A 26,448-nucleotide genomic window follows, 5' to 3' on the forward strand; every position below is an offset into this window, starting at 1 on the left:
TCAGAGCTGTACAACAGTTCGAGTACACAAATCCAATACTGATTTCAATAGTGAACATTTCATAGAGGAAAATGACTTTTACATTCTGATTAACTTCTTGTGATCATAAAAACTGGTTCAGAGATCAAAGAACTTAAGTTCACTATGTTTGTTATTCATAAAGGTACAGCAGATTCTTTCAGAGAATCCTTATCAACCTGATCACATTATACACTGTCTCTAAGTATTATACAGTCTGCTGCTTAGCTACTATTGCCCTGGTCACAAAGTCTAATGCCACGGGTGTAGTGACCAGGCCAGAGACAAGCACATGACTTGGTATGAATAAGGTAGATGGCAGCTCAGTCTGGGCTTGTACCTGTTGTTCACCAACACTGTAGTCTCTTAGGGTGGTGCATTGAACTACAAACACCATGGTCAAGCTGGTCACTCTACACTCCCTTTATACACCAGGGAGCCCACGGCATGGTTTATCACATCCTAACATAGATACTTAAAATAAACCAGATGAATTATGCTCCACTTCTTTCCATAGAACATAAAGGGAACCTACAACAATGAGTTTTGATTTCTACACCTGCATTCTGTCATGTGGAGACGATCTTCAGTGTCAAAATGCATCTACTTCAGTTCACTGCTAGACCGTATAGCACCAAACTCCTGCCCTGGGCCACACTCTCCCCTCCTCTTATTCTTTTCCCCGGGTCTGAGGTCACTTTGCAGTGATCTTCCAGCTCAGCTGATCTCTTGCTGTCTGGCTTTTGAAATTAATATCCTCAGCAAATCACTCAGCTCCTGCGGAGCACATACAACACAATCAGTATAATTACTTCACGTCACACCTCAGTTGTCACTTCACTTTAATGGACTAAAAGTAAGATGAACTTGAAAAGTGCTCTAAGTTAATGTTCTTAGAATTTCTATTTTAGACTCCTCTGAAAGATGTTAAATATATTCAGGAAAAGATATTTCATCCTGGAAATTATTATCCATATTAAAGCAGACTGAATAAGGCAAATGGAGTTCAGAGCTCTATGATAAGGCACCGTTAAAAAACATTCAGTGCAGACAGAAAAAGGGTAGGACAGGAATGATGGGACCGATCTAGTAAGTAGTAGATGACGTAGAAATTTCTATATGAAGTAGTCACCTGTGCTTATGGACCATGTAGCTCAGCATACAAGTCACCCTACCTTGAACTGGAGACTTTGGTTGTTGAGATGAATCTCAGGCTATTTCCTTCTGCCACCAAGCTCAGCTTTACAGCAAGGTGAGTTGCCCAAGGACACCAGTAGGCCTGTGTCACAGCTGCTAGATCTGCCCCCGACTCTGGCCCATCCAGTATCTCAACAAATCTGGCTTTTTAAAGGAAGTTATTTTATGCTAGCATTTGATGTAGAACAGTGTATTCAGTGCCAGAGTACTATAATCTCCCAGTTTAGGTCACTGCCTCTGCCACTTAATGACTGCACTCCCCTCGTCCTTCCTTCATAACATTTCTCCATGATGTATCATGTACAAACATATCCAGAGTGTCTTATATTTTGTCTCTTACACTTCTATTCCAATCCCTCAGAGAACATTGTCTTATCTGGAACCAGCTTTGAGACCTTTCCCAGGACTGTAACAACCCTGTATTTTGGAAAGTAGAACCACTCACCTAAAATCCAGCTAGGGTAAGAGTCCTTGTAGTCCTCTCACAATCCAGCTTCAGGACATTTGCTGGGGCAGCATGCCACCCAGCTCAACTCCTTCCTCTCCCACAGGTGATAGACCCATCATTCCCACCTTTCTGGCAGGTCCATGGCACACAGGTGCTGAGGGGTCTGGGAGGGCCGGTGGCGGGCAGGACCTGTGCCCGTGTTCTGCTGGAGAGCAAGAGAGCCCAGGGCTGCAGCCACCACCGGGGCGTCCTGCCCGGGCTCACAACAGGTCTTTCACAACACATGTTGTTCATGGCAAACTATCAGATTCAGAGGGACAATTCGAGCTGAGAGACCGTTATTGAGTGTTTTTACTCCGTTAAATGCCCACACATAATACAAGAGTAGTTTTCTTCCTTATAAAGGAGATTAAAAGCGAAACATAAAGAACTAATGCCCCTGCAGGTTTGGATTTACACAAGCAGCACTGCGCTTAGAATTCAGTCAGATTATTTTTGCCCTAAAAGTCTTTCAAAATGCCTAATAAATTTAGAAGATGAAAGTTATTCTTTTTCTAATACTTCTGTCTTTTTCCCAGCACATCCAGTATTTCTTCCTCCAAGGACAGTGGCGGGACATGAGCCCCTGGACTAATTCAGCTTTGCTTCCCTGTGCTGTAGAAAACAGACAGCAGCTTGAATTCAGTCCTCAGTGAACTCTCTCTTTTTTTCACTTACATGATAAAAGAGTTTCTTCTGCATTTATATACTTAAGAGCTAATGCTTTCATTATGCTATCTCCATTAACCCGATGGTTCCATCTATCAGTCTGCACAGGCCACAAAGTCTTAACACTCCTATTCACTATTAATTAGTTCTGGCTGCAGAGTGAGGACAACATAGGCACTTGATAGAGGAAGGAAGAGGTAAGTTAAAACTTATACGTTATCTCAAAATCCAGGCACATTCAGATACCAGGACATGGGCACACTGGGATCGTTGAGAAAGAGGCGATCCCCCCTCTTTTTTAAAATGCCAATGGTCTTCCTCAGCCTGTATGTGTATTTTTCCAGCTTCTGGGTGTGATGTGGCCATGACCCCAGCTTCACTAGCCCACTGCCATGGCTTTCAACTTGTGGACTAGTCTTTGGCCGTTCTCTTCTCCTGGACTAACCCAGTCCCCTTGTTTTGCAACATCTTCTGATGTTGCCTAACAATATTTTGAGGCATGAGGAAAACCTAACCTGGTCTTGCACAATCTTGTTGCTCCTGGGAAAATTCCTTCTTCATCCCTTCTAGCAGCAGGGCCCACGTGTGCCAGCTTCATGGGAGATGCTCTGCCCGTCGGAAGTTTGCACTTGGTGCGATCCAGAAGCACTACTCTCATCGGACAGGCACAACCTCAGTGTAGAACCACTTCTCTCCCACTCTACTCTTGCCCAGACAGCTTTTTGCAGACTGCTCCCCTTCTAAGCGGGTGATGAGGAAGAGGCAATGCTGTGTCTGGGGCAGCACTTGCTTATTCTGTACCAGGACTAAGCAGCTAAATATTTGAGATGGCTAAGCTCATTCTAAGGTGCTTTGTTTCCACTGTAGGAATCACACTTCTGCTTTAGGAATCACTCTGATTATGAAGACACATTTGCATCTGCATCACTCATATACACAATTCCATCTGCTAGCACAGCAAACAAAAGAAACTCTTTGGTTTTGATCATATATGAAAGACTGACGTGCTAAGGGAAGGAGAGAGGCTGCAAAGAGCCAAATCTTCACCTTTGGGCAGAAGCCACTCGGTGGTCTCTGAGGCCAAATAACTTTCAATTCTAATCCTCTGTTCTGGCTACACTAACATTTGCCAGTTGAAGGTCAGTCCCTAGAGGGCCCTAAAGGATAATAGTCCACAGCACAAAACAGCTGCATGTTCCTATCTGACCTGATTTGACCAGACAGCTGCTATTTGGAGAAGGGTCAATAAGCAAGGCAGAAGCTACATGGCCTTCTTCTGTCCAAAAGTAAAAAGCAAATGCTTTGAGTGAAAATGCTTTCTCTGAACTTCATCTGTTTGAAATTTGTTTACTACAACCATCTCTGTACATGTCTCGCAACCAAAACCTTACTAAGGAAAAAAGCAACATCAAAAAGCCACTGAAACGTATCTAGACGGCTCCTAGGTGCACATTTATGAGACATATACTCATGGGCAGGATTTTGTTTGAAAAATTTTTGCATCAGTAGTTTTAGTATTTCCAGGTAATCACTGTTTTCAAAGTGTTCAGTGATTTTTAGAGGTAGTTTTCAAGTTTAATACATATTTTTAGTGAAAAAATGCAACAATTTTTGTTTCTTGTTTGGTTCCTTTTCTTGTTTGATTTTTCATCAATAAATATTTTTTTAAATATGTTGAGTCATTAGAAGCAATAAAAGATGGTTGATTGTGTTGCCATACAGTAATGGAAAAGACTGAAATGACATGAAGGTATTATTTAAGGAATATATATTTATACATGCCCCAATGCCCAAACCCCTGAACCTGTTTTTAAGCATAGCCTGCCTTTTTCCTTGTACAATTTTAAGCAACTGCCCATATTTCTACTGAGAGTTGCTAGCACTGATGCAGAGGAATCACACTAATGCATTTTTTACACTGTTGTGCCTCAGAAAACATATTTTTGATTGTTAAGTCTCCAGAATACAAAAAGGAAAAAAAAATCACAATTATGCCTAATAGGTCTTTATTTCCAAACAGAAACTGCAAAAATATTCTATTACAGAACAGGTAACAACTGCAGAATTCTAAGTATGCATTGTAACAGTGAAACCATTGCCTCCTTGACAAAAAATCATTAGGCACTTAAAACAGGAAAACAAAGTATAAATTAAATCAGCCATAACAGATGACTCAACAATACAACTTCATCTTGTTTTTCTGTAATAAAAGCGCACACACGGTTGAGGGGCTTTCTGTGCCTCCTCCTAAATCCTGCGCAGAGACACTTCTATGTTACGCTGCACACGTTCTACTCAGACAATATCAAATTCACATCTGAAAACACATGTAAGTTCAGTGTTGAGAGAATGTGAAGGAACCTTTTTTGGAAACAGCAGCAGCAGAGCCTACACTAGCAGCTTCACACAGAGCCTGGCTCATGTGGGGAGCACAATTATACCAGCTCCAAGGGGAGGTAAGCTCTGCTTGGACAATTGCATTGAAAAGAAAGGAACCAAAATGAAGGCAAACATAACACATCTTAAGAGACAATGAAACCTCTGGGCAAAGGCTATCACGGAAACTTGATGACATTACATTTTGACACATGGAACAGTCTCTGAAAAGAAAAAATCATGTATTTGCCATCCCTTAGGAGCAGCCCCGTGCAGAACCTCTCAATACACCTATCTTCTCACTTGTAGCTCTTGACCTAAATCAGAAGCAGAGGTAGACTCTTAGAGACATCTTAGAAAGGTAAATCTCAGAAGCAAATGTCCAAATAACTAATGAAAATAACCACCTAGAAATCAGGTACTCTTAAAAATGATTTTGGGTTGTACCACTGTTATTTTAGGTGACATTATGTAACTTCCCCCACAGTTTACTCTGGTAGCATAAAATGTAATTAATATTTTAAATAATTTTAATTAGATACTGAAATAATACTAAGAATATTAACACAAAAAATACATATGAAGCTACTATATAAAACATGCATATAAAATATGCAGAAATTTCAGCTATTACACTTCAATTTCACAATAATTTAAGAATGGGTTTGTACCATAAGCACTAACAATAAATACCCCTAGGAGGAGGTGTTTTCAGGGAATCACCTGACAGCTGAGCCAAGAGCTGAGAAGCCTGGCAGCTGCTGAACTACAGACTTGCTGTGAAGAATCTCCTCTTGTCAAGGACTAAAGTGAATAGTGAGAAATTTAAACCCAGCAATCTTGTTGTAGACTAGACTATCCTGTCACCATTAGCATGATTCATTCTGATGGCCTCTTGCCATGATACCATGAATTCATGGTGGAATTGTCAAATACTACCAGCCTACAATTGTCTTGAGTTTTCTCCCTCACTGGAGAAAAGTGGGATGAAAAAAAGACAAGACACAACAGTACCAGGTGCAGCAACAACCACCCATGTCTCCCACTGTATTGCTGAAGCTACGTCAGGGTTTAGCAAAAGACAGATTTGACCATTTATCTGATGGCAATGTAAGGATACCACTCCTCGTATTTAACCTCAGGGGATTAAAAAAAATTCTAGTAGTTCTGGTACTTGCAATAAAGCAGCACAGGCGGACTGTTTTCGTCCTTAAGCCAGTATATGTCAACACCTGCCACTGACGGGCAGTTATTGCTCAGACACAGAAGGGTGTGAGCTCAGTAAATGGCCACACATCACAGCAATAAGTTTAGTTACTGTGTGGAACTCCTTGGTCTATGGCAAACCCAAGCTGAAGCACTCCCATTTGGTTTAGCTCTTGTACTGCTTGCATTTACTTGACGTGGAGAGCACACTGACAGGATGCTAGCCCAGCTGGACCAGTGCTCTCCCCTGGAGAGCCAGTGTTCCCCAAATAGGCAGGTATTCTCAAATGCAACTTTATGAAAGGAGACCGCTAAGTAACAGCAATAGCTCCTTTGTTTAGTGGCATGCTGCAGATCATTTCATGCTCTGCTTGACCATCATGATAATTTAGAGCCAATTAAGAAATAAAATGAATGTCATGAAAATCTGGAGCAAAGCTTAATAAACATAAATCTGCCCACTCATTATGCTCGATAGCTGAAGGCCCCAAATTATTTCTCCTGAGTACCCTGAAATCTCAGCAGCCTTTGAAACTTGGCTGTCCAGAAATTCGGAAAAGGATGATGCTCCTGCCTAAAATGACAGAACTCAAAATCAAGAAAGCCAGGCTTTAGATTGTAAATACACATCCTTTTGTTGCTGTTCTCACCTACAAGACCTAGAGATGAAAGAGATGAGCTGATGAAGCACCACACAATGAACTATTACTTGGCTGTGCATATACTTCAAACTAAGGTATGTTCAACTAACAAGCACATGTATAAGAAGTCTACTGTTTCAGACCACGCAACAAGTGGTTATCAGCTGTTGAAACAAAGCTGTTTCAGAATAAAGTACTTCACAGAATGTTCCTTGGGCTTGATCTCATGCAGACTCCTGTACACAAGTGGATGTGTGGTTTGCGGACCTGAGAGCCCCTGCAGGAGTTACTGCATAGATGGTCATGATCTCATTCCACAGATTTGTCACCTGAGAGCAAGTGACAAGACAGGAAAGATCTCCAGATCAAACATTTTTTAAACATAGATTGTCACGTTCAGGCTGTAGCTCTACCACAGAGCCTGTGCAGGGTCAAGGTCTAAGTGATCAGTTAACTCAGACCAATTAACCAATCCAGACACCTATACTGGATAAAATAAAATAATACATAACAACAGGAATATTTTGCTAGTAATTTGGGGAGCCCACAGAAGATGCTAGGTCAACTAGAACATTTAGTTTCTTTTCCTAAATCACACAGGACGGAGAATTTCATCTTGACTCAAGCATGGCAATATGTCAGACATCTCACTACTGTACAAAGGAAAGAGAATCAAAGTGAGATTAACTGGTCTCCAAACTGCCAGACCTTGCTCAGCTCTCTTCTCTCCAGACGCTGTTTTTGATTCTGGGATTAGCAGAGACTGAAAGCGCAGGCATGCTGAATAATAAGCAAATTTATGCAAGTTCACTATCAGTGACCTGAGAAACAGTATTTACAGTCAAAGGTATTTTTTTACTGTCATCATTTCTGAACCTGCTGGTGGTGAACAGCTTATTCAAGTGACTGTGAAGGGAAAGAAATGGGGGGGCAATAATCACCCAGTGTAGGTACCTATAGCCCCTAAGTGTCCTCTGTCACTGCAGGGAGAGCTGGGCTCTTGCCCACCAGAGAAGCCACCGTGCTGTGATCCCCCCTTGCAGGAGCCCATCTCTCCCTTCTGGCCAGGGAGTCCCCCAGAGCTGTCACCTTCTGGACTTGCCCGAGGCTTCAGGGACCTCTGGGCCTGCCCAGCAGCCATCAGATAACAAACGGCCCCCGTCGTGCCCTGTGGTCCCACCTGCAGGGTCTCACCTTCTCCTTTGCTTTGACTCTGAAATTTCCCAGGCTCTGTTGGCATGAACCAATTTTCCTGTTCTGTTGCCACACCAGGCTTTTGCCAGCTCAGTGTGTCAAAACAGCTCGTGTTGGACCAGACAGGAGCCAGAGATGGCACGAAGGAACGGTTGGAGTGCAAGAATGAGGAACGGACTGCATAGCCAGCCATTACAGCTTAAGTCACTGCAGAGCTACAGCTCAAATTTAGCACCTCTGGTTACGCAATGCAAATATCCCACCATGCTACCTTCCTTGAGATAAAAACCCAGCCATTTAAAGTGTGTTTTACTCTGCTGCAAGCACAGCAACATTTGATTCATAGCCACACAAACCCCCCAACAGACACTAAACAGGCCCACATAACACCACACAGGGGGAAGAGAAATAACCAGCTCGAGGCAGCATTGGATCCTAAAGGAAGATGCAACATTAAAGATTCAGAGGAGAAAAAGAAATAAAAGCAGCCAAGCAGGCCTTAATCTAACGCCGCTGTGAAGCAGTCGTGTGCAAGGACACTGTCAGCCTTTGCAGAGGTACAGTGGAACTATCAGCACGTTGTCAGTGTTTCTATCTTTAGAAAACTATTTAATCTCAATATTCACTCCATAGCATGTGACAGCACTGGAGGCCCACAAACCCTAAAATTCATTATTCCTTATGTGAAGGAGAGAAACTGAAAGGCCTTTCTTAAACTTTAGTCAAGAATCCTTAATCAAAGCTGCACTTGGCTCGGTCCTGCAGAAGTCTCATAAACATTCACAACCAGGTGCAAAATCCATTTATTCATCATTAACCTGGCACAGATGTAGAAAAATGAGAAATAATATATTTGGCTACTCGAGAAAACATCCTTTGTTGCAGTGAGTGTACTTCAGTGAGTCTTGATCCATCTAACCATACCCTGTCACACAGAAACACCACTATTATATTAACTTGCCCAGCCTGGGCACAAATTAACACAACCCAGCCGCCAAGCACACAGCAGCAGCAGCAATGATAATAAAGTCGTGTGCAAGGTCTGTGCTCCCATGGAGCGAAGTGAATCCAACTAATGTCTCATAATAACTTCATGTCTGCACCAAGAACAGAGAAAGCCACATTAAAAATAGATTCTTAACCTGAAGTCTAATAGAGCACATTTTCATTCTATGAGTTAAGGAGTATTTGTAGGAAAGGGTAGGAAAGGTTAACAATTCCTCCGCACATTTCTTGTCAGCCCTATGCTCTATACAAATCACTGAGAGCTTTGAGAGCACAGAGGATCTGGTCTTTGGGTCAATGGCAAGTTCAAACCTTGCTGAAAAAATGCTACAAAGTCAAAGTGTCTGTCCATGTCACAGAGCTTTCCGTTTGCTTTCATTTGTGAGTGCTACATCACGCTCCTTCAGCTAAGACCTCTTTTCATCAAAGAAACTAGAATCGGTTTCTTCTTTTTGGCTAAATGCCTCTTGAAATGTATTCCGATAACCTTTCAGTTTACTAATAACATAGCTGCACAGAAATAGACCAGATACGCAGTAACTTCGGCACTTTATGGTGTGTCTAACTACCAAACACTTTTTAAAAAAGTTGCTTCTCCACTGCAAATAAGTTTTATTTTCTCCTCTCTGCATCTACTTACACACAACCAGGTTTTTCCACTTCACTCGTGCTGAGCAGTTCACTGAATTTAATCTGAGCAATGAATGGTACCCTTTGTATCATCTCTCAGCACACACAAAGCACTTGCAATTCTGAATACAACGTAAGATCCTCTCCATCTCTAAAATATATATGAATTCTTCCAAGTCAAACCACGTAGCTGCAACACAGCCAAGATCATCTCATTGCACTACACTAGACTGGAGTAAGTTATAGTCCTTGCCTGAACACAGGTATGTCTTTGTCTCTCTGGATGAAATATGACATGGTTCTCCTCAACGTAGGCTATTTGCATCACCCACAGGACAACTACATCACATTGCACAGCTTCCAGCTATGAATGCTCAGGGACAGTCTATGTGAGGGATTTATGGCACAGGAGGAGCTCTTTTGGGAGCAAATTTGTCTTTAGATCTATGACTAGAGTCTTGCAGTAGGCAATCATCCAGAACACTTGTAACATGGACACAGGGTCTTGCCGCAGCCAACTCCTCACACACGAGCAGCAGAGACCAGCACAGATTCTACTGCTGGAGAAGATGAAACATGGATCTGTGGTGCTGGAACCATAGCAGACCACGGTAAATCAAACCCTTGTGCTGGCCTCTTTCAGTCACCGGCTGATAACGCAGATGTGCCCATCGACTCAATGCTGATGTCTTTATTTCTGTTAAAAGCCATACTGATATTCAGAGGTCTGCTCATGTATTAGTGGTGTCATTCAATGCTCCAAAGCACTATCTATTTTTTAAAAACCTTACTTTCAGAAATTGACTTTATTACTGATAATATGCAGCCAGGATTCATGGACACTTCTGCTTGGGTAGGAGTAGTATTGGATTCTGATATCATTATCTTGGAAATGGATCGAGATGCTGAAGGTGTCTCAACCAACTGACCTGAAACCATGAATGATTGATTCTAATACTTCCAGGATTATTTATGTGATTATAAAACAGCTACAAGGTAAGCTTTGAGATATTACAACGATACAGAAATGCTCTTATGAAGTATCAGTTTAAAAGTTTTTTTTTGAACCTGTTTCATAAGGTTCAATTCATTTAAGTGAGATTTTTTTTTCAGATATAATCCTCAATGAGTGGAATATTGAATATTCTTTAAATCAGTTGATTGGGGATTTAATGCTACAGTGGCAAAAGGAGTTTTAGTAAACAAAGTACCCAAAGGCATCTGACTGTAAAAGAAGGACATTCTGTCTTTGAACTGATCACTCAACAGACTCTCAAAAAAGGAACTGAAACTCTTCTTTTAACAGAAAGTAGTTATTACAAATTTTTGTTGGGTTTGTTTTTTTTCATTTTGTTTTGTGTGTATGTTTGGTTTTTGCCTTTTTTTCCTTTTTTTCCCTGCAGTAAAACATATTAGCAGTAACATACAAGCAGCCATAGCTGGGGTAACAACTACTTGTTGCAGCTCCTGTAAATGTTAATGTGATTCTTTCCATTGGGCTCATATTTCACGTTTTCTTGTTGTAGGATGTTTGTCTGCAGGTATTCCTGGACCATATGGAAACCTAATGCACAAGAACCGCATGGGTTTTAAATTAAGTGACTTTAGGTTCTTTCCTGTTATGTCCTGGTACAGGAGAAGAGCTTGGGGCTGATTGTTAAAAGAACATTCTTCTAATAATGCTTAGTGCAGTTTCCTTGTCTACAGTCACATATTGATATGAGGTATGCTCAGTGAAAAAAGAAATAGAAGCAATAATAGGCTTGGTGCCTATTGTCTTTCTAATGAATGGTCCATCTTATATGCCAGCTGAGATACAGAGCTGGGATTGCACAAATGTGAGCAAAGTCAGGCCCTACCAGGACTCTGGGGACTGCAGCCCGGAACCTGCTTTATTGGCCTGACCTGGAGCTGAACTGCACCTTGGACACAAACATAAGCAAGAAGAGGGGTTTCTAAACAATTATACAGCTCTGGTCCTTCAAACACTTGTTCACAAAATTAACATCATTCACATGAGTGATCCCATTAAATCCACAGCATTATCTATTGCCCACAAAAAAAAAAAAAGCCTATAAATCATTTGAGTATCTCTAACCTGAGGGATTTTTTCATCTGTGCACCTGGGACAAACTAGGAACGACATGGCTCTGAACTAATTACTCCTCTGTAGCTCTTCTCATCACTCTTCTCACGCAGACAAATGCTAGTGTTTACAGGATCAAGCTCTTAATTGAAAATGTTCACTGCCAACTCATGTAGCTACCATACAGAGACTGTTGTCTGTATTACGTGACATTAACAAAACAGAAAACTTATGGCAAAATATTTTAATGACACTTTAAGAAGAAAAACATGATGAATGTCGCATTGCCACCAACCTGAGATGGTGCTTTGTTATAATTAAACCAATAGTCAGGAGTTTCAGAATTTCCCAAATAAATGTTATTTTGTATTTTAAAAAAATGTTTACTTGAAATTAAAAAAAAATGTAGCAGTCACTGTGTGAAAAAATCACTTCCTTTTCTCCACAAGTATAAAATATTTCTCTATTGTAATAATATAGTTCAATGCTCACAAAACCACATCAGATCAAATCCCACATCAAACTGCTGAGATACACACAAACTGTCTCCTTAGGACCATCACCCTGGAATTAAAACAATAAAATATGTTATTGGCATTTCTTGTATAGTAGGAAAACTGCTTGTTATATTCAAAATAAGACAACAGCTTAGTCTTCTGTGTATGCACTTCACCTTCAGCTGCTTTTTTATCCTGATTTCAGACTGGGAGTCTGTGACGTTCCTTACACATCATCACAGGTCCACAAAATCCTCCTGGGTAAGCTGGGCTGCCAGTTCCTGACCCGGTTGGAGCAGCTGCTCTTGCTGAAGGAGGACGCCTTCCCTGGAACACACCAGAACTGCTCACACCCACCCCACCTGCACCACCCTCTTCAGGCTTTCCAAGCTGACCAAGGCTGGGTCTAACCAGTATCTTCATGGGACACATCCACTGCTAATCTGAGTATAGAGATGTTCTAAATTATATTACCCTAATCATATTTTGAAATAGCCTGAGATTGAAATGATTCTGTTTTTTCAACAGGTTAGTTCTGCTGTGGACAAATCAACCCCTTTGAAATCTAACATGAATTCTAATTTGATTTAGTCCCTATTTTTATGTTCTGGTGGGTTTTAACTAAACCAGAAGAAACTTTTCTCTCATTGTTTCATTACTGACATTATTAACACTTAAGCTTACTTAGTGGCTAAACACATTAGCCAGGTGTGTACTTAAAAGCTACACTGCATGGATACTAATGCAGAAGACCTTTCTTTCAGTGCTGTATACATCTAATAATTTCATGCTGGATAGTATTTGCCCAGGTCAGGGATAGGCTGAAATCCGGCTCCCTGACAGGAATCCAGAGGCATCCTTATTTTCAAAATGTGGTACCATTTTTCTCAAGGTACTTAAAAGTGAATTGTGGGGTAGTTCATATTTCTCTAGTTACACCAAGACACCACAAGCATAAAAGTTTCTGCAGAATCTAAGCTCATGTTGGTATGCTACTGTTATAAATACATTATTTATAACAATTATACATAGGTTATTTATAACAGTATCTATCACTTATTTGGATTGTAGCATTGTAGCAGCTTTCAAGATTAAAAAAGATCACATGCTGACAGAGTTTGGAACAAAACTACTCTCTTTGATGTTAACTCCCGAGCCAGGATGCAGGTGGCCACCTGCTTCACAGGACCTGCCCTGCTGGATCCACCTGGAGCAGAGTGCTGCATTGCTGCTCCCTCTGGCACAAACAGGTGGCTTTTCATCATCTGCGTGGAATTACAAAGTCCAGACCCAATTTTTACTTTCCAGGTAAGATACGCTCACAGTCAGCAGAAGGTTCAGGAGTTCTTACTCCTCAACCTCTGCTCAGCCTCTCCACCTTCAGTCCTTCTGCTCAGACAACTGAGCACTATTCTCTTCCCCAGGCTCCAGGAGTCTCAGTTTCATTCTTTCATTCTTTCTTTCTTTCTATGTTTTTTCTGTTGACTAACTCCTCTGAGCAGTTTCTTAATGTTACTGTAGTGTATGTCAAAGCAACACATGCTCAGCCTCCCTGCTGTCTCTTTCTAGCAAACGGAAAACCTGATGGATTCTTGGTCAGACAAAATTTGCATTTTAACCAGGCTTCTGGGCAATCAAATTTTTGCTGTCTGATTAATTTATCATCTGACAATTTTTCTAATCAGTCTATTTTTAAATATGAATCAGGCCATTTCCCCTCCTTGACCCTATGTTTGCTTGAAGCTAATGACATACCCTTCAGGCTTATCAGGTTAAATCGATGCACAAACAAGACTTCCTTCAGCTGCAGGGCCAGAGCAAAAATGATTTGGTAATTCAATACAAAATATTAAAGGTCATTATTCCAATTACATTTCAAGAGTTTGCTGATGTTTCATTTTCTACTTCACTATCTGTGATAGGTAGGCATCTACTTTAGCGAAGACATGCACGTGTCTGTTGAGTATGATCATAAAGGTGCAGAGGCAGATATTGAAGCAGATGAAGTTTCACATATTGTTCAGCATCGGCTCTGCAGGACTCTCCTACCTGACAATTCTCTCTATCCAACACGAAAAGATCGCATTTACGATGACAAGGATGGTGTTTAAGAGCAATACTGCCAAAATGATTAATTGGGATACAGTTGTGCCCTCCCTATACTGTTGCGGAACCTGCTACCTGCTTGCAATACAGCTGGTTGCAGCAGAGCAGCTTCTTGCACTTCTTATTCACAGCAGCAAACTTTTGTGTCCCAGTAACGTGTGAGGGAAGTGGGCAGCCAGTCGTGTAAGGAACCTTCAGCTGCCCACTGAGAGGGAAGAGCGTGGAGCAGGGAGAAGAACATAAAAGGCAAATTGAACACAGAAAGGAAATTGTTCAATTTTTAGAAAAGGTCATCTTCAGTTAAATATACTCATTACAGAATTTCAATTATCTCTAATAGTTGATAATAGTAGCAGAATGCTAGCTCAAACTGAGAGCATTTAATTTCTTTGATTTTAAAGGGCTAACTTTTCCTTTTGTAAATGTAAGTGTAAATTACAGCAGCACAACTTACCATTCTGGCTGCTTTTTCCTTACAGCTTATTTAGCAAATCTGGCCTCAGAAGTATTTTTCAGTCTGTCAAGCGTGGACAGCGTTTAATCAAACCATACAGATGCTTAAACATTTTTTGTGGCTTCTATCTGCTCCTCTCTAGATTAAATATTCATAAAGAGCTGCCTTTCATTTTCTTAGCTGGTGTAGTTACTACAATTAAAATTACATGGTATGTCTCCTGCGATTTATATCATAGGAAGAATAAATACAATGGAAACTGCAGGGTATAAACAGCTTAGCCGCTAAGAAAAATACATTATGTATTTCTTAACCTTTCCAATTTGCTGCAACTTTTTACAAGCAAAAAAAGCAAACTCTAGCCACATGAAACTGCATACACATACACCTCCTCCTATGTAATCTCCTGCCATGGAGCAGGAGATTGGATTCACTAGATGGCTTCTAGGTCCCTTCTCTCATGTTTTACATTGATCTAATAACATAAGAAAGCAGTTTATTTTTCTATTTCTTCAAATAAACTGAAGCTGAATAAAATTGTGCCTTCTTGGTACTAGCAATCTGCTAGTTCAAAATTTAGCAGTCTCCGACAATGAACCAAGTATGAATGTATCTTTGATAGCATGTTTTCTAAATATTAATACCATCAAAAGATCTTTTCTAATACATTTCAGAACCTAGCCAGAAAACAAGACCTTAGCTTTTGAACTGAAAATTTCTGGCTTGAACAAGATGATGCTATTTTAGTTTATTAAACTTGAGTAATACAGTCTTGAGATTACATCAGTCCAATTAAAGCATATTGTATACAATGGTAGTTCTACCGTGCATTTCACTTACTGTTATATTCACTTGAAGCCCCTGGTGAAATAGAGTTCTGTGAAAAGCAAATCTGACAACAGTATCATGAGCTGGGGAATTTCTGAGTTAGCTTAAAAGACAAAGAATTATGTATACAAATAGCTCTTATTTTGTCAAAGGGGCAAATCAAGATTGAAAACATGCAGACAAATCTTTTCAAAGTCACCTGTAACCTGTACACGGTAAATTGGCTCAAGGTCAGAGGCCAGATTCTGTGCTGCATTTCTCCAAGGCAATACATAGAAGGTAGACATCCAAGGGTTATGTGACAGAAAAGACAGGAAAAGGAATGACACTTCATCCCCTATTTGTAACTCCCAGATTCTGAGCTGCCTGAAGGTAAAATCCTCAGCCAGATCTGCTGTGTGTGCGGCAGCGTCCTCCCGGCTGCCCATGGGCTGCTGTGCAGCCAGGGCTGCGAGAGCACATGGCTCCCAACTCGGCTCTGCCCAGCAAGAGGGAACAACAGCACAAATGCACGCTGCTCCTTCGTGGGGCAACCTTCATCCTCATTTTGGCCTCTGTACACATCAGGAAAGGCTGTGTCAGGATTAGGTGTTTTCTCTTGTAGATCACAGTATGTGCCTGCCTTTAACACAGCAATTCACAAAAGAGGCTGGTTTGTGGGAATTGATAACAAACCAAACAGAGTTTGGTAGAGAAACATATCAGAGATAAGGAGATACTACTGAATGACTGTGAATTACGGTGACAGTGTGTATTTAGCTATGCTCTCCATCTAAACTTCACAATTAGAAAACATTTTTCAACTCTGTGATACAGTATATTTATTCAGAAAACTCCAGTCTTTCACTTATTTATGAAAATAACTTGCATTAAGTGTAAGGTAGAAATGTCTCTCTAAGGAAGAACAGACCCACACTGATCACAAAACAAGTTTTCCCTTCAGACATTTAAATAAAGACATTTTATGTGGTAAGAATGTGACCTACCTTTTTAGTCTGATTCACATTTACCAAACTGCAACTTCAAAATGCCTTTGCCATGAAGCTGAAGGATCTGGTTGTATTCTTTGGGCATTGCATGGAAACCTGGTTTAGGCAGCTGGTTGTCATAATAGTGGTGGCTGATTGGCATGTTGTCTATGGATTTTGAGAAAGGCCAGAAGCCATAGAGCTTCACATTCTCACACAGCTCAAGAGCAGCACTAGTGATCATAAAACCAGATGATAACCGGTAGGCTTTCACACCCTTAGTCCTCCAGAACTGGGCAAGATTTTTCAGGTAAGAGGGGTGAAAAAATATTGCCCTTTGGGTTGCTTTGAACTCTTGCAGAGTGTGATATACTTTAAAGGAAGTGGCTGTGTTGCTTCTGAAGGAAAATGCTGGCAATAAAAGGAAAGAATCTCCATAGACCGCAATGTTCTCCAGAAATTCTTTCTTCTTTTCATTTAGTTTGTTGTATCTGTAAAGTAGAATATTTTAGGAAAAGCGTGAATGGAATGTACTATTGATATAAATATTACAGACCAAAACAGCACAACTGCACTTGCATATATGAGTTATGAACTCTGCTGCACCAGTTCAGCCTGTCTACCTTACAGATTTATACCCACCTCTTATATGTTGTTATATGTGCAGTTATGAAAATCTAACTTTATTGTATAAAAGCGACACATTTCTTAAGATTGAATTTGCAACATGGGAGCTACTGAAGCAGATCAAATTTACTGCTAATAAGACCAGAATTGATCAATTCAAGAAATTCCAAAGGAGAATGCAAAAAAAATCTGATTTTATGCTTTCTTTGTTTAAAAATACATGCACTATGATATGCGCTGTATGTATTTGTGAAGTCTGTTCCTTACATCAATAGGCATATAATAACCTCTCTTCAAAATGTGGGTATCTGCTCTGTGTGGAAATAGCAGTATGTGTATGAGCAGTCTTGGAGTGTTAAAGATTAGTGTGTGCTCAAGTTTTGCTGGATCTTAGCTGCTTTTCATATACCTTTAAAATAACTGAAAATATAGGCATGTCTATTTATCTGCTTCGCCTACAAAGGGAACACATGGAGATCTGTAAAGACTTAGAGATCTAACTTCACAAAAGAAGATTTACCCTCAGATGTTTTGGTTCCCCAAACACCAGCAGAGACTTAGTTCTCACCGCTGGATAATTCCATGCTCCCTAATGTTGAATAGTGAACTTCCACAGTTATCTAAGAAGTAATGCAAGACATAAGGGGGTCTCTCAACTAATTTCCTCTATAGATATGAGTTGTCTGGATCACCTGAACATATGGCACTTGGCCCCCATTTGGGATTCAAAGCACTGAGTCCTCTTTTGCAGATAGCTGTCTATCTGAGCAGTGCTTTTTTCACCTTTTAAGGGCTGCCAGAGCCCACTTTTCACAAATGGCTCGAGCAGAAACTGGAAAACTTGGTTTCATTTCACTTCACAGCTTGAATAGGTTCAAGCCTTTTCCTCAAAAAGCAATTCAAGACAGAGCAGCCACTGCCATTTCCATTCAAATCCCTCACAGAGGAATTATCAGTTAACTCCGGCACAACTGAACTCGTGTGAGGAGTGACACACTCCTCCTCAGACTGAGGGGTTTAAACTTAGAGCTTCTACTTCCACAAGAAGTGCCATTACCACCAGACTCTGAAACTCAATGAATGAGATGAGCCCGTTCTGTTGACCCTGGGCCCCTGTGCATGCAGGAGTCAAACAGCCAAAACAAGCCAGAAACACCTGAGCCTTTGTCTAGGAAGAGTGGCTGATGGGTGAGCTTCTGGCCTCTACTCCAAGAATTTTCTCTATTTCTACTCACTATAAAGCACATAAAGAGCCTTCAGGACAGAATTCACATCTCTGTTCTCCTTTAGCTAGAAACTTGAACAACTGAACCTGGTCTTGCTCTTCTTTCCAGCTCTGCCCAGGTACAGTGCAGTGTAGTCCAGCTCCATTAGGACATAAAGAATGTGGTTCTTTCCTCCAAGAGAGTTCACCTACATTGTACACCCTGACAGACACAGTTCAAAAGCTAATTAACCTTAAAAATAATAACATCAGACTAACCCAGTATCCAAACACAGAATTAGAAATGGAAGTGAATAAAGTTGGAGCAGGTCTTCTGAGAAAAGAAACTAACTTAGTTCTGCCAAGTTGCTTCCTGCTGCTCCTTCAAAAGCTTTTGCAGTGTTCTCTGAATATTTAAATAATTCATTTTTTAAAATCCTAAGATCCTCTCATAATCTCATTTCATTCTCACACAGGTTTAGCTCCTATTTCCTTCAGTGTAACTCCTATTAACCCTGGTGTGGCTTCCTTTGGCTAAGAAATGAGTGCAGCTGTGACAGAAGTCTTTGATCAAGCCCAGACAAATCATGCATCAGGTCAGTAGTCACCAATGATGCTGAGTCACTAGACAAAGTTTTCCTTCCTTGGATTCTTGTGCAGCACCACTAACATCAATGAGCTAAATCTATTTTTAGGGATGCAATAGTTCACCTTTATTTAAGTCAAAAAGGGCTGAGTAAGCATGAAGGTAGTTAGCAGTCACTGCAAAAAATCAAGTTCTATCCTTGAATCAATGACAAATGCCTGTTAGTCATTTCTATGCTCACTGTACTTTTTCCTTCTTCCTTTAAAGGGAAAAAAAAAGCTTTGCCTGATGTTGTCTGTTTGACAAATACAGATATGACAGACAATAAGATACAGTAAGATCAGTAAGCAGTAAATAACATGCCACAGCAGTCCTTTTCATAGATAAGCTGCAGTTCCAGCCCGCTGAAGATGTCAGATTAGTCAGCCTGGCCTTATTAGATTTTCTTTTCATCAAGAAGCTAAAAAAAAAAACCACACAACTTTGCTGAGAAAAAAGTGTGTGAGCAGCTTTCATATGGATTGAGAAAATGGATTATAGAAATTGGGCCTTCATTCAGGAAATAGCCTTCATCAGAACAGCCCCTAAGCACATTACCTAAGAAAATGTGCTTACAATCCCACTGATAGAGTCAGACACACATTTCCAAGCTTTCCCGATTTACGATTACAATTCCTTTCTTATGCTGGGGGTGATGAGGGTTGGGGCAGGGTGGGAGGGGAAATAAGAGGCTTGGGCTTGCAATCATCAAATTTACCCTGTTATAAATTGTGGACTGGTGCCATCCAAGGCACTTGCTAATCTGGGTGTTGCCAACTCCTTTCTGCTACAAAAAAAAGGCCAGGTTTAACACATTTCCATTTAGACTGGTACATATTTGACATGGGAAATAAGGCTTAATGAAGTAATCTGCATGCACTGCTCTCTATGCTGCTATCCCAATGGATTTCCAACAAAATCTAAATCATGTCACACAATTATACAATACTGCACAGAAACAGATTCGCAGTAGTACTTACTTTTGAGCTATGATACTCGGGTTAACAGTCACAAGGTTTGTTTTATTGCCAACATCTCTGCTAATGCTTCCTGTGGTTGGAGGGAGGTTACACCTGAAATTGAGAAACGTTTATTTAAACAGATGTGCACCAGAGATGCTTTACAGTTATTATTTGCAAATTCCCCTCTTGTGCAATGACACTTTCACATAAGCTCCCACAGATCTCTAAGCACTTTACAAATATTAAATAAGGCTTACAGCACTTCTAGTAAAAATATTTAATCTACTGTACAGATGGTTAAAATAGGACACAGAGAGCTCATTTTCATAAATTACCTCACAAATCAGGAGCAAAGTTAAAATCCCGGAAGGAGCCAGTCTATGAATGCCTCATGCTAGCTGCTAGGAGACATTGCCCCTTTTGCCTAAGCAATGCATTTATTATGAAAGTCTTCTATTATTTTCTGTTTTTAAAAGTCTGACTGATACCAGTCCCTCAGCTTACACAGCAATGTTGACAGCTGTTTCATGAGACAACAATGGCACAACTTGCCCAACTGCAGAAACAGTGGTTTCTGTAAAGGTAAAGAAAGCATTTTTTTAAAGTCAGTCACTTAGTAAGTTTAGCATCTTAGTATGCAGATTTCCCACTTTTATTATGACAATTGCCTAACTGGAAAGACTTTTTTTTTTTTTCTTTTTGATTTGAAAAGCCCAAATATTAGTCAAAAGTAGGAAAGGAAACAAAATCCAGCAGACTCTGTGACTGGACACCACTGAGAGAAAAACCTCCACTCTGTTACTCTGTTCCCTTGCAGGCATTGCGAGTGTGAGTCACAGACTGAGAGTGTGGGCTAAATTACACTCTGATTGTGCCTGGTTTTCTCCACAATCTATGGAGGGAGCTGGAAAAAAATACTTAAATTAGATGTCTGGGTTTTTTTAGATGGCTAACAGAAGGTGAGACAAATACCAGGGCAATTAAATAACTGCACTAGTGAGCCAACCTAAGGCTACATAGACCCTTTGTTAAACCAGAGGTAAAGGTAAACATGTGACATTTAATATCAGTCTTTCTTCTTTTGATTTCAGGCTTTTCTTTATTCTTTTTTCCTGATTAAAAAAAAAATAATAAAGGTTCCCTCTCCTAAAGGATGTTAAAATAACAGGAATTTCAGGTTCTCAGATAATCACGTTTCGCATCACTGGCAAGGTATCTCTGCAATCATAGATCACACATGTATCTGTATAGTCCTCTCTTTACGTAGGAAGCAGTGTTTTGAAATCTACAGAGCAGACAGAGTATCCTTAGAGAGGCAGAAATAAAGAATTGTCAAGATTCTTCCTCATTGCTACAAATGGGCATTGTCACGCTTCCAAGCCTGCCAAGTTTTTAGAAACATTTGACACACTTCAGTAAGACAAGCAGCTCTTACCTAAACACAAAGTCAGAACGATCGATTTCAGCTCCGCAGCTGGAATTTTTCAGAATGCCTCCGTTTCCAACCACAGCACAGGTTTTGAAGGGATGGACTGAAAGAGGAGAGGACTGCAAACAAATAAAAAGACACAGCCAATGCCCTATAAATCTTTTGATTGTTTCTTCACATCTTTAGTCATTTGTCCTTGCAGGTTTAATCTAGCAAACCCTAGTGAAAACATTCACCATTTAGCAGACAGGGCTGGCAAGCCTGGGCAGCCAAGAGCCAATGCCAGGCACCAGCATACTGAGAAATTCTACTTCTGTTGTCAATACTTTGAAAGAATAACATTGGATTGCCAAAACTGGATTAATACCTTTTAAATATACTTAACACAAAAATTACTTAGTAGTGGACTCAACCCTTGACAAGTTAAATACTAACTTGTCCTGAAGACAGTTTAAATTTACCCATTTTCCTTCACACTGGAATGGACTGAAGGCTGTCACAAAGTCCTTGCCTTTGTCAGCTAATAGAAGGTAACTTTGTAATTGCTCATTACTTTGTCATCACACAATTACTTTTGATATAAAATAAGGAATTTAGGGGAAACTGAAGGTGCTGTAAAGGTTAACTCATGGTGAATGTGATGGCTACTGGAGAGGTTACTGCCTCTGGCTGTCACCCTCTCTACTCGTCTTCTTGTTAGAGGTTGTTGTCTTGCAGCAGGGAAGCGGAATGGGAGCTAAGTGCATCCACTTGTGAACCAGCTTAGATCATAACCTGGCAAATTAATGTAAATTGTTAGCTGTTTCAGTTGACATTAATACAGTTGGCTGTTATCTCAGGGACTCAGAAACATCTCATACATCTCCTTCAGCCTCTCCTGCTGTGGGAGCACAGAGTCAACAGAGAGGTCAACAGCTGGGCTACTTAGACTGCAGAAACTGAAACCACTTGTAAAATTGAGTCAAAACTTGCTCACACAAAATGTTATCCTTCCTTCCTCTCTTATCAGCTTGCTCAAAGAGAAGCAGGAAGAGACACTGCTAATAAGTAAGGCAAAAAGAATGGGGAAAGTGGTAGACATCACCTTGCCTGGCAATATATTACAAAACAACATGTTCAATTATTTTGTTCAATTCTGAAAAGAGGGTAGGAGAAGACAAAGGCCAGACACCTCTGGCTAGCTTAGCAAGTATATATATACATAAAACACACTACTTTTTTCTTTTCCAGTTTAAATTTGGAACCACTGCAGCCCCATTGCAATTAAGGTTTTAGTAATTCACAGCAGCATTAGAAAGGACTAGACTCATGGTAGCTGGGATCTTACAGATCAAGAATGCCAGAGATTGGGAAGAGGGCTTCCATGTGCTCTTATTTGTGAGAAATTAAGTATATCTTTGTGTCCCTCTTTGTCTGGTCTGCAGAGCTTATATGTCTATTGCAAGTACTGAATTACAAAATTTGATTCCTTTGCTCAACCTGTGTTTCTGGCTGCAAGGCCCCATATTCTATTTCTATTCTATTCTATTCTATTCTATTCTATTCTATTCTATTCTATTCTATTCTATTCTATTCTATTCTATTCTATTCTATTCTATTCTATTCTATTCACCAAAATAGCTTTAACAAGTTATATGCCCAAGCCTGCACCAGAAATGGCATGGGAATATGAGGAATTTGAAATGTTGTTCAAGACTGAAATGACTTTAAAAATAGGAATGAGAAAAGCAAGGCAAATGTTCTCAGCGTACGCACTCCTGAATTCAGCTGGCTGCCAAGCCAGGCTGCAGCTTGTGTTCTGTAGCAACTCTTCCTACAATCTGATCTATGATACCCTGTCCATGCCTCCACCACTGCAGAGAAAGCCTAAAAGAGTTCTTATACAGTGAATGAACAAGTGCATACAGGGGTGAGAGGTCTCTTCCAGAGGGATCAAAGAAAGCAGCTCTGTTACTAACACAAATTATATATCATACTGCAATTATAATAACAGGTAGGGATAACAGTTCTTACCACAGGCAGCATCTTAAAAATGTCCTCTGTAATGAGGATGGTCTTTTTACTGTCCACTTCATAACTCATGTTACTTCCCAGTGGGCTGTTACTTTGAGAAGCAATAAAATTGTGAACTGCATCACAGCAGGAAGCTAATTCTGACCTGCAAAAAAGCCAAACAAAACCTGCTCAAAGACAGACAAATAAGTAGAAAAGTGGTGGCAGAGAACTAGATGAACAAAAACCAGTTCTAATTAACTAAGCAACAAAAGGCTATGTAAAGCGTCTAGAATGTCATTTCTCTTGACTTGCTTTGCAGAGCAAGTCCATTTTCACAATAAATGTCCAGAAATTAATCAGACCAAGAACTCCTTTTTTTACCATATTTTTCTCTCTTGGTCTCCCTTTGCCATCCAGAAAAAGTTGTAAATGGTCTTCTCTTTATTATTAATTGCTAAGATTATTATAGAAACACTGAGAGACTTCAGTCTCCAAAGAATTAACTATGTGATTTCAATCAACATAAAATGAGTGTTTGTAAGAAACTAGAAGGCTAAGAGAAGAAAGAACCAAGGAGATGAAAAGAATGGTGATGGGAAGTACTGGCTAGAGTACTTAGTGAACAACTAGATGGTCAAAAACCAATAAATCAATAATTAATTTCTGCAACTGTTCAGCACAGTTTTCCTGTGCACAGTTTCACAGATGTTAAATAAACCACATCACAACTGGCAAATTAAAAATACAGATATCTTTGTACTAGAGACAGACAGCCTAGCTGCTCCCCAAAACACCGAGTGGAAGTCCTTAAATAGATAAAGAGTGCAAGGGTTTCACCCAGACTTTATGTATGAGTGAAGGCTATCACCAGTCTTACAATTCCTGTTACTTTCAAACTTATAAAAATATGATGTGTGCAAACATTCTGTATTATTAGTGGTGAGATTCTATGAAAAGCCCCATCAGACGTTTGAAATCAGACCTAAAACACTACAATTCATTTTGCTTTAGGGAACAATATTCTCTCTGCTGCCACCGGATACGATTTTCCGACCGTAAGGCTGAAATAATAATGGCCAGACATTATCTGTCAATCATTAGGGCACAGCTATCTCATTAGGTGAAATACTAAGAGAACTACTAACCATTTAGAGATGAAAATTCATTGAAAGCAGAATTGCTTGGAATTTTTAAGAAGATAACACAGCAGGGAAAAATATTTCCTGTCCTAACACTGAAGGTTAATTGTGAATAAAAGCAATATCTACAGTTAGAGCCAGAGGAATAGAAACTTTTAAAGTAAGTTAGGTAAACCCAAACCATTAGAACTGATTAAACAATAACAGGCCAAATTCTGGCTGAAAGTAAGCTGACTTTAATAGGGTAAGACACAGGCAAGAGAAGTTGTTTCATTCCACTTTATCAAGAACATGCACAGAACAATTATCTAATAACAATGTAATTTTATTTCTGATGGAGATGAGGCATAGTCTGGCATATGGAAGAACTCAAGGATTATATTTCCTGGAAGACAGGGAAGAGAATGAACAGGTCTGGGATAAATCTCAGTCTCACTTCTCTTGAAATAATGGTCAAAATGGAGGGAAAAAAAGGGTTGGGAAGGTTGGTTGGAATCCTACATAAAATACCAAAGGAAAGGGTACCATTTCAATTGTCAGATGGATTACTGGGACATATTAACGTGTTTTGAATAATGAGCTCTGAAAGTCCTCAGCGTTTCCAGATGTGTGAGGAACACTGAGAACAACTGGGTGCTGGGATGGCACAGATTTGAAATAATCATGCTAGGAGAATGTCCAAGAACATCCAATGACCAAGAAATGTCAAAGGGAAAGATTACTCCTGGGGGAGGAAACAGTAGGGGTCATGTTTCCACAAGCCATATTCAGCTCCACTCCTGAAGAGTGATTCCCACTGCCTTAAGGAGCAAGGGGGGCTCTATGGTCAATGAAAACCAGCAGGCACAAGGATGGGGATGGAACAGAGACTGTGCTCTGTTGGTCAGGAGATGCACACATGGTGAACGCAATTGCTCTGGGCATATAGTGTCCTGTTTTAAACATACAGAAAAATACAAATGGAGCAATGAGGGAGGAGAGCCAAATGATGAAATCTGGGAACACCAGATGGTATTGAAGCACTCTTGACTAGCGTCCACTTGTTTTTCTTATACACTATTTCTTATAACCAGCTCTTTCTACCCTTAATGTGTGCTGCAGTAACAAGAGGATTCAGGTACAACCATCAGGTCCTGAGGGCACCACCAAGCCTCACCACCCCTGACCAGTCCCCTGGGGCCACCTCCACCCCTGCCCATGGACCCAGGTCAGCCCCCAGAGCCATCAGTCCCTGGCCCAGTGACACAGTGGCAGAGCTGGTCTCCAGCTGTGCCCATTACGTCCCCGGGGAGGTGCCTGATGCCTGGGCCTGCCCCGCTCCTGGCTGGGATGGGATGAGGTGGCTGCCAGTCCCGCCTCTGCTGGCCAGGTCACTGTGCTGGGACCCTGATCCCTGTCCCTTAGGGAGCAGCTGTTCCTCGCTGCTCCCTGCCAATCACACAGACATGAGCAATCATAAAACCAATAACTTTGATTTTCTTGATTTTTTTCATAAAGCTAAAACAAGCAGGCCCATGTATTATCTGTGTCAACCACGGGGTGTTCAGAGGAGAAGGAATAATGCCAGAATATTCTTGCCCAGGTTTAGGAAAACAGCTGTTTTGTGTGTGATGGCGACCAAAACCTGAAAAAGCAAACTGATGATAGATAACATTCATTAACACAGATGACACATTTTTGCTTTTTGTTCCTCATTCCAAAAGAATGAGTGCTTCAATAAAAGCAGAAACAGCCTGGAAGAAAAACAGATATCAGAATTAATTAGAAAGTAATCGTTTAAATTAATATTATGGATCCACTGAGGAAGTAAAACAGAGCCAGGCCAGTTCAGAAACGCAGTGAGAATAAGAGAATATACATTAATGACACATATACTTACGTTACCTAAGAGCATATGTACTAGAAATTTGGAGGTAACAACAGAAACCTCGTACTTAGATCACATCATGACAGAGAATCCCACTGTGCTCAGGCAACCATGTACAGAGATCCAGCGAGAACGGAGCCTGAAGTCAGCAATATCCATTGGCAATATATTTAGCGATCTGTTCACATAGGATTTTGTACAAGCTGTGACACATGGTACCTCTGTAACTGACAGCAAA

At 40.5% G+C, this 26,448-nt stretch overlaps 1 protein-coding gene across 1 annotated transcript in view; it reads right to left on the bottom strand.

Moving 5' to 3' along the window:
• Positions 1 to 16,384: 16,384 nt before the first annotated feature.
• Positions 16,385 to 26,448, bottom strand: part of ST8SIA6 (ST8 alpha-N-acetyl-neuraminide alpha-2,8-sialyltransferase 6) — a gene marked incomplete at both ends in the record, with an annotated part of 35,010 nt that continues 24,946 nt past the window's right edge. Inside the window, 4 exons of the mRNA XM_080339752.1 lie at positions 16,385 to 16,853; positions 19,799 to 19,891; positions 21,216 to 21,328; positions 23,223 to 23,367. Coding sequence (XP_080195878.1) covers positions 16,385 to 16,853; positions 19,799 to 19,891; positions 21,216 to 21,328; positions 23,223 to 23,367 — 820 coding nt within the window. The remainder of the gene's footprint in view (positions 16,854 to 19,798; positions 19,892 to 21,215; positions 21,329 to 23,222; positions 23,368 to 26,448) is intronic.

This window comes from Nesoenas mayeri (assembly GCF_963082525.1).
Source record: "Nesoenas mayeri genome assembly, chromosome: 2".
In the NCBI taxonomy this organism is placed as follows: Eukaryota; Metazoa; Chordata; class Aves; order Columbiformes; family Columbidae; genus Nesoenas; species Nesoenas mayeri.